The 15,350-nt window shown below is 35.0% G+C and overlaps 1 protein-coding gene across 1 annotated transcript in view; it reads left to right on the plus strand.

Moving 5' to 3' along the window:
- The window catches only part of DSC1 (desmocollin 1), a 47,556-nt gene extending 33,322 nt beyond the window's left edge, over window positions 1–14,234 (plus strand). The window contains 6 exon segments of the mRNA XM_020992593.2: window positions 2,592–2,753; window positions 2,756–2,803; window positions 3,250–3,492; window positions 6,421–6,542; window positions 10,182–10,439; window positions 11,412–14,234. Coding sequence (XP_020848252.1) covers window positions 2,592–2,753; window positions 2,756–2,803; window positions 3,250–3,492; window positions 6,421–6,542; window positions 10,182–10,439; window positions 11,412–11,609 — 1,031 coding nt within the window. The 3' untranslated portion in view covers window positions 11,610–14,234.
- The last annotated feature ends 1,116 nt before the right edge of the window (window positions 14,235–15,350 follow it).

A 15,350-nucleotide genomic window follows, 5' to 3' on the forward strand; every position in this document is an offset into this window, starting at 1 on the left:
TTCTGGACAGCTTGGCTAACCACTAATGGCTAAAGAGTGAATCCTCCCAGCTATTTGTAACATTGTGTGCCAAGCATTCCAGAAAAATGGTTTACACTTGACGGCTAATCTCACAATTTATTGTGCCTGAGATGTATGGCATTCTCCAGAGTGTGAAGGTATCCTGAGATGCTTGTCCTTGTCTAAGAGCAGTACTGTGTGATACACAACCAGTCAAAACAAAACCAAACAAAAAATGGAACCCTGAGGAGCAGAAGTAAATGCAAGACAACTTTAGTGAAGAGTACACTAACAATTAGGAGAAATACCGAGGTGGCCTTTGGGTTGAACCTCAAAGGAAGTAAGGATTCTAAGAGGGAGAGGTGAGAGAGTAGTGTAGTCTAAGCAGAAGGAGCTCCCTTTGCAAAGGCACAGGTGAGGGAGATATTTTACCAAGTTCAGGACCCAGCCAGGAAGGAAGGAAGCAAGAATTTAAAAGGTGCCTACTATGTGCCAGGTACTGTACTAAGCACTTTATAAATACTTCATTTGATCCTCACAACTCTGGGATGTATTATGACCTCCATTTTACAGTTGAGTAAATTAAGGCAGAGAGATTAAATGACTTGCCCAGAGTCAAACAGTTAGTAAATATATGGGACTAGATTTGAACTCAGCAGGACTTCCTGATCCCAAGACCAGCACCACCTAACTGCCAATGGCAAGTTTTAGGGGGAAAGATCATGGTGTCTCTTTTGTATTCAGGGAGTTTGCTTTTCCCACAAAACATCCAGGTAGAGATGTCCATCAGGCCATTGCTATTACAGGACTAGAGCTCAGGAGGGGAATTAGAGCTAGATAGGTACATTTGGAGATCATACACATATAGTAAATCTTAGATCTGGAAAATAACTTAAAGGTAATCTGATTCAAACCCTACCTAGAGTTGGATAAGAACAAATAATTACATAAATATAAAGGTATTTGTACATGGTTTAAAAGCAAACATATCTAGCATTGGAATGGCTCTCCTAGTCCAATCAGAAGGCTTCTTCCACTATCACCTAGTTATCTTTCCTTTGCAGTCTAGTTACATCTTCATATAGCCTATTTTTTTTATTAACTTTTGTCAATATTTTAAGATTTTCCAAAACCTTTTCCTTATCCTATGAGGTAACATATAGTAGTTACACTATCATAAAACATTGACACAGACTTATTTTTAAAGGAGTAGTGGCCCTTTTTTTGTAAACACTTTAAAATATATTTGAACTGAAAAATATTTCAAATAGGTATAGTGGTTTCCTACTATTTCATTGATTAAAGTCATGAAAAAAATTAGATTTGTTGTTTTGCTAAATATGAAATATTCTTTAAATATTTTCTCACTCAATTTTGATTTTGAAATTCTATCAACCTGAACATTGATTATAGTCATATATAATGTAAATCAATGGCTTTTATAATATATATAATATATTCAAAATGATACCTGTGTTATTACATATGTATATGTGTATGAGATGAATAGATGGTTATTTTCCAAGCAAGGAAGAACAGTAAGTTAATCAGTTGTACCTATTTTTGTTCAATTCACAAAACTAAGGGTTAGTTTGTTAATTTATGTTTTGATCACAAATGAATATGAAAAGGTTCACTCTCCATTATTATATGTAAGTAATTTTATCAGTGGTCATTGACCCAGTTCAACTCTGTTATCTAAATTGATATTTGAGGGGCAGGGAGGTGGTGCAGTGGATAGAACACCAGCCCTGGAGTCAGGAGGACCAGAGTTCAAATCCAGCCTCAGACACATAACGCTCACTAGCTGTTTGACTATGGGCAAGTCACTTAACTCCAATTGCCTCATCAAAAAAACAAATAAATAAATAGATATTTGAAGTATAAACAAAGACTATATTCCCAAATATTAGATTTGGAACAGTAAAGGAACTTAAGATGATTTAGTCCCATCTCCTCATTGTAAATTTGTTGTAAATTTAACATTCAGTCATAGCACCGATTAAATATACTTGAATGGGGTAAATGTTGCATATTTAATGAAATGAGGAAAACAATTAAAAAGGAATTTTGAATTCACTTTGAGCTGTCATTAATTTTAGGGCCTTTATGAGTAAGTATTTTGCTCTTAGCACCAACAAAGACCTTTAAGATCAGTTGGTCTGTTCCCTGTTAAGTCAGTTGAGCCATCTTCTCCCCAGATTAAGTCCCAAAGAGATTAGGTGATTTTTGTGGAAGGTCATGGTGCTAATGAGTGTCCGAGGTTAATAATAATAACAATACAAATTATTATAGTACCTCCTATATGCCAGGCACTGAGCCAGACAGCTTACGAATATTATCTCATCGGAGCCTTACAACAACTCTAGGAATATTATCCCCATTTTACAGTTGAGGAAATTGAGGCAAATAGCTAGTAAATGTCTGAGGATGAAGTTGAATATGGGTCTTCCTGACTTTAGGCCAGGTGTTTTTTTTTCCCCCCACTGTGCCACCTAGCTATCCCAATTGTAGATCTGTTAATTTAATGTAATAATAATGAACTGAAACCGATCAGTTTTAATCCAAGAGTTATCATGTTTCTGTTTTAGTTGGAAGATCATGCACGGGAACATTGGTAGTACGTTTGGAAGATGAAAATGATAATTCACCAATAATTAAGAAAAATGTGACAATTTGCCGTCATGGGGATGAAGGTGGTGTGATAGAAGCTGTGGATCATGATGGACCAACAAATGGTCCGCCTTTTAAATTTATATTGGTAATCAGTCTAGTAAACTTTGGACAATACAAAAAAAGTCTGGTATGTAAAGATGTGAAATATTTCTATTTGTAATTCACTAAAATCCTTATCTTTTTATATTGTAATGAAGTTGTTAGCATTAGTTTGTAACAGTCTCAGATATTACGAAAGGATAAACAGGTGTTATTTACAAAGTACTGTCTATACTTTCCTACTCTGCAAATCCTTTAATGAATAAGGCTTTTAAGAACAAAAAATGTTAATGTTCATATAGGAATGTGTAGTTTGTTTTGCTGCTGTTTAAATGCTAACACCAGATAAAGACTGAACTTTTCTCTAAAAGTTAAGGGAGAATGTTATTTCTTTTATCCTCAAAATAACCCCAAATAAAAATGCCCACCTGACTTTTCTTTTTACCTAAGAACTTCTATCAAAATACATAAGTTGGTTATTAACTTGCATAGAAAGGTCTTATTAATATTAGATTAACACTTCTCTTCTCCCAGATACGTCTGTCTTAATTCATCCAAAGGAAGGTCTCAAGAGTGATTTTTATTCAGTGCCCATTAAAGTAGAAGATCGACATGGCCTTGCTCGAGTATCTCATTTAGAAGTCAGATTGTGTGATTGTACTTTACCGAGTGATTGTAAGATGATACCTGGTCAGTGGAGAGATATATCACCTTCAAATATACATCTTGGAAAATGGGCTATCCTTGCAATGGTGCTGGGTTCTGCACTGCTACTATGTAAGTATAATTATTAATCTTGTCTTTCCTCAAATTAAATTAAATGTGGGTTTTTTGTGATCGTCAATACCTTTTCATAATATCATCCAATGCATGAACTTCTATAGAAATGGAATTACAGACCTAGATAAGGACTTAGATTTCACTCTGTCCAATCCTCTCACTTTATTGATGCATTTGATGAGGAAACTTGGAGTTGGGCAATACCTACTTGAGGGAGGTGATTGGAGAACGACAATTTAAAGCTACTATTATTCTTTTCTCAGTCTGAGATATCATGACAGTTCTGACAGTCATGTTTGGGGATTATCTGTATCAAACATTACCAAAAAAAGAGTGCATCTCATTTTGTAATTCCCTGGAATGTTCCTGTAAGTCACAGAGACCACCTCCTGACCATGGCCTCAGGCTCATTGTGCTCCTTAGGGAAAAAAAACAATGTGATATATTCCTGAGTATGCTACTTGAACTTACCTTGGACTATCCGTAGCAGGAGCTATATTCCTCTTTAGAACTATGCCTATTCAGATATGAACTAGTAATTTTCTTAAAATAAAATTAAATGCAAGAGTCTATGCTATGGCTCATTACTGTGCTATGGGATCATAGGATCATAGATTTAAATCTAGAAGAGATCTTAGAGGTGATCTAATCTAACCCTCCCTTTATATATCTGGAAATTGAGGTCCAGGGGGTTGTCACTTCCTTAAAGTTACACAGGGAATAGGTAATAGACACAGGGAATAGAACCCAGGTCTTCTGACTCCGGATCCGGTTCTCTTTCCATTGTTCCATGCTGACTTTGCCTTGAATCTTTTCTATTTAAATATTTAAATTTCCAACATCTAACAGGTGCTCCATCAGCCACTCCAATTTACTTGATCCTAGAGCTGCCCCATCAGCCAAATGCATCTTGCTTCATTCTAGAGCCTACCTGAGGCTCTTAACATGCCTTTAGCCTAATCACGGAATACACATAGGCTAGTAGACACTAACTTCCAGTTGCCCACTATTGTCATGTAACTTACTGCCTCTGGGTACCTTGGTGGCTTACTCAAGTTAGTAGCAATTGTAAATAAAGCTTAATGCAATAAATTAAATTTATGCACCTTGAAACATATAGATATCTTATCATGTGGTCAATTTGAAAATATGGAAACTTTTGCTTTAAATAGTGTCACTCTAAATGGTAGAAGTCAGACACCTTGAAGTAAAGCTACTGTTCTGGAAATCATTTCAAGATTTAAGTAATAAAATAATGAAATTATAAGTGCTAGCTTCTTCACCTTGAGAAGATGCTATGTGGCTACAGGACAGGGCTTCAAATACTCCTACACTGAGCCTCATTCTCCATCATGCCATTTCATTTCTTGTGTGTAGTTGTATGTAATTGATGGATGGTAGAGAGGGAGGTGGGAAAGTAGAAAAGAAATAGAAGATAGTTCCTCCAAGGAGTTTTATAGTGTAGTTGGATGTTCAGATCATGTCTATATTCGCTTTTTAAAAATTGCTCTGTTTCTTAATCACTATGTTATGAACTTATGATTTGTTTTGGAGGCAGTAGCATGGAGTAGTGGAGAGGATCCTGGACTTGGAACTAGGAAGGCTTGGGTTTAAAGTCAGCCTCCAATGCTAACTAGCTGTAATCCTGGCAAGTCATTTAATTGATTTCTCTAGGCCCCAGTTTTCTCATTTATAAAATGGGGATAACTTGTAGTATCAACTTCATAAGGTAGAGTTGGCATACAATATCAAAAATACTTTACAAATTTTAAAGCACAATATAAAGTCAGCTATTATTATTTAAACCATTGATAGCTTAATCTCAAGACTGATTTGATGCAATAAATACCTTGAAAGCTTAGAATTGTTTACATTTCCCTATATAGTTCTAGACCCAAAAAGTTGAAATCATCTCTCCAAGGCTTTTGGAGCATGTAATTTTTCTTTTTGATTAATTTTATTTCTAAATGCTTGCAGCTGGCTAAGAACTTGGAGAGATGGGAAGGAGATAAGGGTACAATAGGAAGTAGGAGATGGGGAGACCAGGATGATGAAGCAAATGGTGGAGATAGTCCTTCTACCCCAAATGCTCCTAAAGGGCCACATGTGATAATGAGGGTGGGGTGGATTTGAGGTTAAAGGACTTAGAATCCAATGTCATCTCTTCTACTTACTATCACTTATGTGACCTTTGGTGGGTCTTGGTCTTCCTCTCAAAACAGAATTGAAAAGAAAAGATGGTGTCAATTTCTGAAAATAACTCAAGAGCTGGAAACAGTCTAATTCTTTGAAAGATCTGTGATGTTATTTGTGTGGGTACTTCTAACAATGCCAATCACAACTCCTCTATTCCTTTTTCTGTCTGATTTTTCCTCCCTTGTTTTCCTATAAATCTCCCACAGAGGAAGCTATGTACTGGATGGCTTACTATCGTTCTTTTAACTTCGTGGCGTAAAAGTATGGCCTCTAAGCTGTCCACAAAACAGAACTTGGGCATAGAGGCCAACATTTCTCTTGTTTCTTGGCCCCAGTGCTTATTAATCAGTTTTGTCATGTATTATGTCAAGGATCTAATTGGGTGCATTGCCAATGAACAATATTAATGAATTCATGATCTAATTCTGTATTTTTATTTAGCTTTCTAATGATATTTTGGTTATGTGACAGAGTTTTTTTTACCTACATATTGAAACTAAAATATATGAATTAATTTATTAACATCTTTTTATAAAGCTCATGACTGTCTTTCCCAATGTGTCTACACCAATAGGTGGTGCTTTTTTTTTTAATTTGTAAGAGGTAGCAAAGTTCTTGAGAAGAATTCACAGTTCTACCAATAAGATAAGAATCTTGAGTGTATCCCCAGAAGAAGGCCATCCAATAAAAATTTAGACAAATAGGTTTAACTAAAGTGTTTTGTTTTAGGTGTCCTGTTTACATGTTTCTGTGTTACCACTAAGAAGACAGTACAAAAATGTTTTCCAGAAGATATAGCTCAACAGAATTTAATTGTATCAAACACAGAAGCCCCAGGAGAAGAAGTGATGGTAAATATCTTATATCTTTTTGGTGGTGGGGGGGTTGTTTTTGATTGTATGATAAATTGCAAGGTGGCATTCAATGATCTCCTTTAATTGTTTACATTTTCTTCTTTATTATTTTATAGATTAAGCAAACATGGTGCTTGGCTCAATTCTTCAAAAACATAGGGCATTAAGAGAAAATTATTGGGCTTCCCCCTGTCTCATTTCCACATAGCTGCAATTGAAGTAAATGGTTAGTGGAAGAGTGTGGCTTTAACTGAATGATAGTGTAGATTAATGAAAAGAGTTCTGGACATGAAATCATGAAAGATTTAGGTCCTAATCCTGACTCATGAAGATATGGGCTAGTCACTTAATTGCTTTGTGTTTCAAAGAGGGTTTCCTCATTTCATTTGTAAAATGAAAATAATATGTAGTATACACCTTACAGGGTTATTGCAAGGCTCAAATGGGATTCTAAATATAAAATGCTTTGTAAGATTTAAGACATGATATAAACATGTATTATTACATATATAATCTCTGTATATCTATCTATATAAAGTTGTATATATATTCATATGACTATGTGTACATGTGTGTATGTATATGTGTAATATATGATATATAATTTTATATATGATTTGTATATATGCATACACAGGTACATATATATGCCAACTCTTGCTTAATAACTATTATGCAGAGAAGTTATTTGAATAATCTTAAAGAACATATAATCAAATTTTCATTTAGCTTGAAATATATATATATATACATACATATGTGTGTGTTTATATATTTTACTTTGTGCAACATATTATGTGTATATATGGACAACAAAATTATATGGACAACATATAATATCCAAGCTGCATCAACAAAAAACCCGTCAGGAGAGAGTATCCAAGAAATGGGATGGTCAAAGATGTCAAATGCTATGGAAAGGTCAAGAGTAGTAGTGAGTAGTGAGAAAAGATGAATAATTTAGAAAATGATATTATTGATACACTTGAAAAGAGCAGTTTTAATCAAATAACAAGATCAGAAGCCAGGTTGTGAAAAGATGAAAAGTGTGTGAGATGTGGGGAAGTCATGGCAGTGACTGTTGATAATTTTTTAAAATAGTTTGACTGTGATAGAGAATAGAATGATAGCTTAAGGGAATTATAGAGTCAAATGAAATGGTCCCTCCCCCACTCCTTCAGAGTCTAACCATGCTTATAGACAGCATGGAAGGAGCCAGAGGATAAAGAGAGATTTAAGATTGGAGAAGGAAAGGGAATGATTGAAGAAGTCATGCTTGTGAAGAGAAGAGGACATTAATCTGTAACTTTGAGTTTTAGGGGGTTGCCAAGGGCACTGAGAGGGTGACTTTCTACCAGGATAGTAGGCAACAAGGATGTATCAGAGACAGGAGTAGAACTCAGTTCTTTTAGATTACAAGATCAGCCCTCTATCCACCATCTCTAGTTATAAAACTATTCAGATGAATAAACCATGAGAGATTTAGAAGTATTAACATACTGAAATTTACCTAACAGCTGGGCTATTGCAATAGCTTCCTAACAATTTTCTAGACTCTCTCAAAGTGTAATACACCCTACATGTACCTGCCAGATTAATTTTCTTCCAAGGATCATTCATTAGGACAGAAAGCTACTTAGAGGTCAAATGGTTCCTATATTTTCAGTAAAGTAGAAGCCTAGGCTGCAGGCTGTTAACTCTGGGAAAGAATGCAGTGAAATTGAGGATTTGAAGATAGAAGAATAATTTTGGAACAGTCACTGTGAAGAATGAGATAAGAAATCAGTAAGTAGAATAGGAGGACTGCCAAGCAGCAATGAAGGCCCCTTTAATGTAGGGCAGTATAAATTTGTAGTTCTTTCAATCATTGTGATTTCTTAATCTGCAACAAAGCTTGTTAGGACAGGAAATGGAGAGAAAGAGCAGCAAAATGTGGATTTCCCAGAGCTATAATTAGCAAGTTATTCGTGGTTTTTTTTTTTGGGGGGGGAAGTGGGCAATGCCTAGGGTCACACAGCTAGTAAGTGTTAAGTGTCTGAGGCTGGATTTGAACTCAAGTCCTCCTGACTGCAGGACTGGTGCTCTATTCACTGTACCACCAAGTCATTCAGAACTGAAGCTTAAGTGATCACCTAAAGTAGTTAGGCCTGTTAAGCCAGAGAAGAGAAGGTTCAAGTAAAAGCGAGAGTTTTCTTCAATTGCTTTTAGGCTGTTATGTACAAGAGGGATTCGATTTACTTTGTTTGGCCAACCCAGAGGGCAGAACCTGTAGAAATGAATAGAAATCACCCCCCCCAAAAAAAATAGATGTTAGGCCTCTTAATAATTAGAACTATACAAAAGTCCAGTAGAAGGAAGGAAATGGTTGTTTCTACCTCAAAAAGACCTTAAAGTAGAGGCAGAGTGACTAGAATCAATAGCTACTGAGATCCTTTTCATCTCTGAACTGGTGTAATTCTGAGTCCACAGGATTCTATTTTTATTGAGCAACAACAGTTTGCCTTCTTTCATATTATAGTATTTGTTTACTTGTTCTTGCTTTTATATCTGTGGTCCTTTTTTGTCTGTTAAGCTGTGTGTGTACTTAACTTTTACTGAGGCGTGGTCTCTTAAAATTAATGTTGTTTAAGTCTTTTTCTTATATTTTCCTTTCACTTACTCTTTGATCCTTTCCTTTCACTGTTGCACAGGCCGGGCTCCTGAAAAAACAGTTTCTTTACATTAGGGAATATGGGGTTATCTGCTAGGGTCCCTGTCATGAGCAAGCTCATGGAAGAGACGACTGGCCCCATGTGGTTTTCCAGTCCTTTTTTCATTAGGGTTAATACTACTCCTCTCTGGCCTATAGCATTGAGTGCTGTCACTACATGTTATTCCTTCATTCCGCTGTCTTCCTTTGCCTTACGTGGCTGGGCAGAATCAATGTCTACTGCTTCTTGTGGGATGGGGCAAGGATGGGGGAAGTCTTTTAGGCATACATAACATAGTCATGGGAGATTCTTACATCCAGGTCCCCAGTAACAAACCAAAGAGGTGTCTTTTGTTCACTGTAGGAGGTATGTGGATTTCTTTGAGAGAGTAGCACTTGAGTGAAAGCTAATTTTATGTTAAAATTTTCTGGTGTTAATTAATTTTCTTTTCTTTTCTTTAATCTTGTGTTGGGGTAGAATTTTTTGCCTTTTTGTCTTATGGAATCTGCTGTAATTACTATATTGTCTGCCACCTAATTTATTTTGAGGTTTTACACTGAAAACATGTAAAACCTCCATTCTACCTTCTTGCTGGTCATGTGATCCAGCATATTTTTTAAGGAATAATAATTTAACTTTCAGTAAACATCTTTGCCTTTTATAGACAAATGAAATCCTTTAAATCTATGGAAATAATAATAAAATGCCAAGTTGTTCTTTTACTGTGCAATTCAGGTCTTTTTTATTCACAGATATTCACCATATTTGATGTTTTAGAGAGTCCTCTCTTCATTGTTTTCATTTCACATTAGGATTTTAAACAAAAACCTAAGACAGTAACTTCTGAATCTCATGGTCTTACATTGTTACATATGAAATATCAAATGATATGAAAGGAATAAAAACAATTAACTTATTTTATATTTTTTTAAAAATTTATCTTTAGGAAGCAAATATTAGACTCCCCACACAGACTACAAATATTTGTGAGCCAGTTATCTGCACTGGGACGCTTGGTGGACAGGGAACCAAAACTGGTGGACAGCAAAGTTTTGAAATGGTCAAAGGTTACACCTTAGAATCAACCAAAAGTGGAGGACATCAGACACTGGAATCATATAAAGGATCAGGACAGGGACTGGTGGATACTGGCAGATATGCATATACTGATTGGCATAGTTTTACACAGCCTCGCCTTGGTGAAGTAAGCTCCTATCATTCCAAGTTCACAGTTTGTGTGTGTATGTGTATGTGTTTTATGTCATAGTGTGATCACCCGTATAACAAACTTCAGTGAATTTGATGCTGCTGGTCATCCTGTTACTTTCAACAGCATTTTGCCACAGTTTCACCTGATTTTACAGCTCATGACTTATGGTTTCCTTGATTTATCTTCAACAAATTCTTTTAGCATTACCTTTTAAATTGGTATTAGACAAAGGTAACCAGTGTAACTATGTGCAGGCATAAACAATCAACATCTTTCTTGCTTTAATACTATCGATAACATGAAATTAAATAAGGTTTATATAGTGATGAGCATATTGTAATTGTATGTATGTAATATGTTTGTTGTATTTAGAATAAGCATCAGGCACTAAAGCACATAGCTTGCAACTATAATGTATGTGGCTATCAACTGCATTCAGGGATAGATGGGGAACTTACAACATTTGGCATCAGCTAACAATATCAGCCAGATGGTTAATGGCAAGATTATTTTGATTCTTCACTTTCATTTTGACTAATGTACAGATTTGTCACCGAATGTAAACATTATCCAGTTTAAAGCATTGAAATATTATAGTTCTGTAGCTCCATGTAAACATTATAGACCACAAAATCTGCCCTGAATATGTGAAGCACTTAGTTAGAAGACAAATAAAAACCTCAAATATTTGTGGGTTCAATTGGAAAAATGCAAGTTAGTTTTATAATAGATATATAATTCAATTTATACCTTTGTAAGTCACTAGAAACATTTATTTGCTAAATATTTAAGTATGAATATAATTTAGACCAATCATGTGCATTTTTTATATGTAGGAATCCATTAGAGGACACACTCTGATTAAAAATTAAACAATAAAAGGTAAATCAAAGAAATTATTTTTATGTGAATATGTTTAGGTGTTTTTAAAAAAATAATAATAAAATGTGTTTTCTTCATCTACAGAAGGTGTATCACTGTGGACAGGATGAAGAGCATAAGTATTCTAAAGACTATGTCCTTCCATATAACTATGAAGGAAAAGGATCTGTAGCTGGCTCTGTAGGCTGTTGCAGTGATCGGCAGGATGAAGAGGGACTTGAGTTTTTAGATCATCTGGAACCCAAATTTAGGACATTAGCAAAGACATGCATAAAGAAATAAAGTGGGAGGCAGTGGAGTGTTGCGGAAAGAGAACACAATTTGGAGTCAAATGACTGGGTTCAAAACCTGATTGTTACTTACTAACCCGTGCTACCTTTAGGAGGTCAGTGAAATCAAGTGTCTGTAAAGTGCTTTGTAAATACTAATGCAACATGTAAGTGTGAGCTAATAGTAGTATTACTAAGCCATAATGTCTCTGGGCCTCAGTTTCCTCATTTGCAAAATGAGGATTTGGAGTTGGTCCTTTCCAACTCTGAATCATATGATCCTAGTTGACAATTATAAATAATTCTTTACAAGTTTTTCACAGGGATTGTAAGTAGCATTTTTTTTGTCAGAATTCTCTCTCTCTCTCTCTCTCTCGATCTATATAGCAGTCTCTCTGTCTCTCCCTCATCTTTCTTTCTCTTTACAAAAGGTAAATTTCATCAAGGTTTGACTCAGTTTTCATTTTAAAATGTTTTCAGTTATTCCCTTTTTTCACTTAACACAACACATTGTCTCTCTTTGCTATGCTTTAATACAGAACAAGCAAGTGAAATCCACTTGGAATATTTTATGCAATCTTATATACTATGTTTCTTTTCTATGAATAGAGATACCTGGGGAATGAATAGATTGTGAAGGGTAATGAAATATCAATTTTAAGCTTGTTTAATTATGAGTGAGTCCTTTCACTCTGATTTAATTAATATAAATGTAAGAATTTTAATATCCAAGAAAGAAGTGAGAAATGTTGGAGCTGTCCTGGGAACAGGAAGGTCTAGATTCACGTTTCACCCTGATACATACGGGCTGGGTGATCCTTACCTTCTCAGTGCCCTAGGCAGCTCTCTAAGGACTATATATCGTAGAGAAGGTGCACATAGCTGTACAGTGGAAGGAGTTTCCTCTCCAGAGAGTTCTTTATACCAATGAAATCACAGGTCCTATCCCTTAACTAGTAACTGCCAATATTCCTTTGTGGATTCTTTGGCTTTACAATCAAAGGTCAGCTTCAAGCATCTTACCCCAGATAGCTGAGCTGGCTTGAAATAAGTGTAATTCTCCTTCATATATATATATATATATATTCACAACCGAATTTTTGTCATTAGAATATGGCATAGGTAATTTATTGTATCCCTCTGTGTACAAGGCATTGTGTAAATGCAAAACGAGATAAGAAAAGAACATTGGGATTACTGAAATTTCCTTACTACAGTCAGAGAAATGAAAATAAAACCAATTTTTAAGTTCTTTCAGGAAATGAAAAAAAATTAAAACTGATGTATATATGTAAAATTATTCAAGTGATTTTGTTTTAGTTTTAAACTTCTCAATTATACATCAGTCCAGAAAAGAGCAGAGATTTTTTTTTAAACAAATATTTGTTAAGAGATTTTATTATTAGACTTGAAATATCTATGGATAAAAACTGCATATGTCCTGGAGATGATTTTCTGTCCAGAAAAAAAGGTTTCTCTTTGTCAATTAATTGGTTAGATAGTGAATAGGGTACCTAGTTGGGCTTTTTTGTTTCTGTTGCCTCATTTTCTCCTCAGTGGCAATTTCCAGTCTGTGTGTTCCTTAAAATGAAAGTGGATGTTGGAGCAAAAGAAAGAAATCAATATCTTACATATGATGTTATAAATGTTATACATATGCTACATGTGAAATAACATTTTTAAATAACAAGCTTAAGATATGATAAATGACACAACTATAACTGACTTGTTACACTGAAGACATTTCCAAAGGCATTTCTGCATCTAATTTGTACAGTAACTCCCAGGAAAGATGGTAGTACTGGTAGGAATGTGATAAGGATTAATTAGCAACATGAAAAGCTATTTGCATGCAGTTTTGTGGAGAAAGTTTTCTGAATAAGGAGAAAAAGGTAACTGCTGCACCATTAATTTATTCCCAGCTTTATTTTCTATACTACACTGTCCTCAAAGCTGTTTTAGGGAAGGAACAAGAGTGGAAGTGTGTGTCTAAACATCATTGCATAAAAGACCAATGATTTTGGTGGTGTGGGATCTCCCTCCACCAAGGCAGATTACAGCTCAGTTTTAGCTCATTGTCGTGGAGGTTCAGAGAGGTTTCATATCTTGTACTAACAATAAATGTCGGAAATCAGATTTGAACCCAGGTCTTCCTGACTTCAAATCAAGCACATTATCTACTACAGCTTATTTACTTTCATGAATGTGAACATAAAATTTTATGTTTCAAAGATGTATTTCTGCTTCAACTAAGAGAAGCCATTGTTAAAATTCAGGGGGGAAAAATTGTGCAGAAGTCTGGGAGACAAAGGAATTCTGAGATGATTTTCACTGTTTTAAAAAACACTTGGATATCATTAGTTTTTACCTCTCAGAAATACCAATTTATATTCTGTGTTAAAAACTAATGTGATTCTGAAGACAGTGCCATGACTGAAATTATAATGTGTTTATGGCAGACGTTTCAGAATTTAAGATGTCCTACAAATTAATAAGCTAAGACTTATTAATCTATACAATTATTTTCTGTACTTCTAGTGTCTCAATCCTTAAAAACAGGTATCAAAGGGAACAAATAGTCAGTGGTAGGGTGGGAAAGAACTGTATTTTGCAATAAATTTACTTTTTTCTCCTTTTCTTTGTAGTTTTTTTTTTCCTAAACGTATATCAGTATGGTGTGGTTTTGGTGTACGTATGCATCAATTCTCTTAATCAATAAGAATTAAAATTTCAGATTATTTACAGCCTTTCACAGATGTAAATCCCATTATAATATCAATGACAATGGTTGCATATTGTTCAAAGGCAAAATACAGTCGATTCTTTTAAATTGAGAGGTTATGTATTACTAATTTGTTGTAATTTTAATGTTATTCGTGTTTCTTTTTTTCCTTAGGGAAGATTTTTCTTCCTACAAGAAAGTTGTATGCTTTCAGGGGTATATTCACAGCCTTTCAGAAAACTATTCTAGTCTACCTTAAAATAATAGGCTATGCCAGGGGAGGAGCACCAAATGTCAAAATAATAAAATCAATATTCTAGAATAATTTATAAACATAAATAATTACTTACCCATTGGCAAAACTGTGTTGCAGAATGCACAAACTTGTCTAGGCTATGCTTTAGTACAACAAACCTTGATCCTATCTCAACCTGTCTCACCTGTCTTATTACCACTTTGAAAAATGACATTAGCAATGAAGTAGCCAAGTATGAAAGTGGGAATGGGTAAGTAATTTTAAGAAATGAGAAATATTAATCAATAAGCATTTATTAAGTATCTGCTTTGTGGCAGGCATTATGCTAGGCACTAGTCATAAAGACAAAAGTGAAAGTGAGGATATCATAATTAAATTACTGGTACACATTCAAAATCCAAGAACATAAATCTACTTAAACTCCAAGAACCTGAAGGGACCTTGGAAATCATTAAGTACACCCCTCCTCTTTGACAGATGAGAAAATTGAGGCTCTAAAAAGTGAAATGACCTACTTAAGTTTCCTTAGCAAGTTAATGACAATGCCTGGACTAGGCCACAGGTCTTCTCAAGAGACAAGCTCACAAATTATTAGGAAGATCCTCATGGACTACCAGTGGTCAGTAGGACCCATTTTGAAGAGCACTGATTCGGGAAATTAGGACCCATGGTACCCATGGACCTAAAAAAATTGTTACCTCTAGGTCTCTACAATCACAGTTTATGGGAGCAATTATTGGTATTGTCATGTGTATGTATGTATATATGTACGTGTG

Source organism: Phascolarctos cinereus, unplaced genomic scaffold (assembly GCF_003287225.1).
Source record: "Phascolarctos cinereus isolate Bilbo 61053 unplaced genomic scaffold, phaCin_HiC Scaffold_4;HRSCAF=312, whole genome shotgun sequence".
In the NCBI taxonomy this organism is placed as follows: domain Eukaryota; kingdom Metazoa; phylum Chordata; class Mammalia; order Diprotodontia; family Phascolarctidae; genus Phascolarctos; species Phascolarctos cinereus.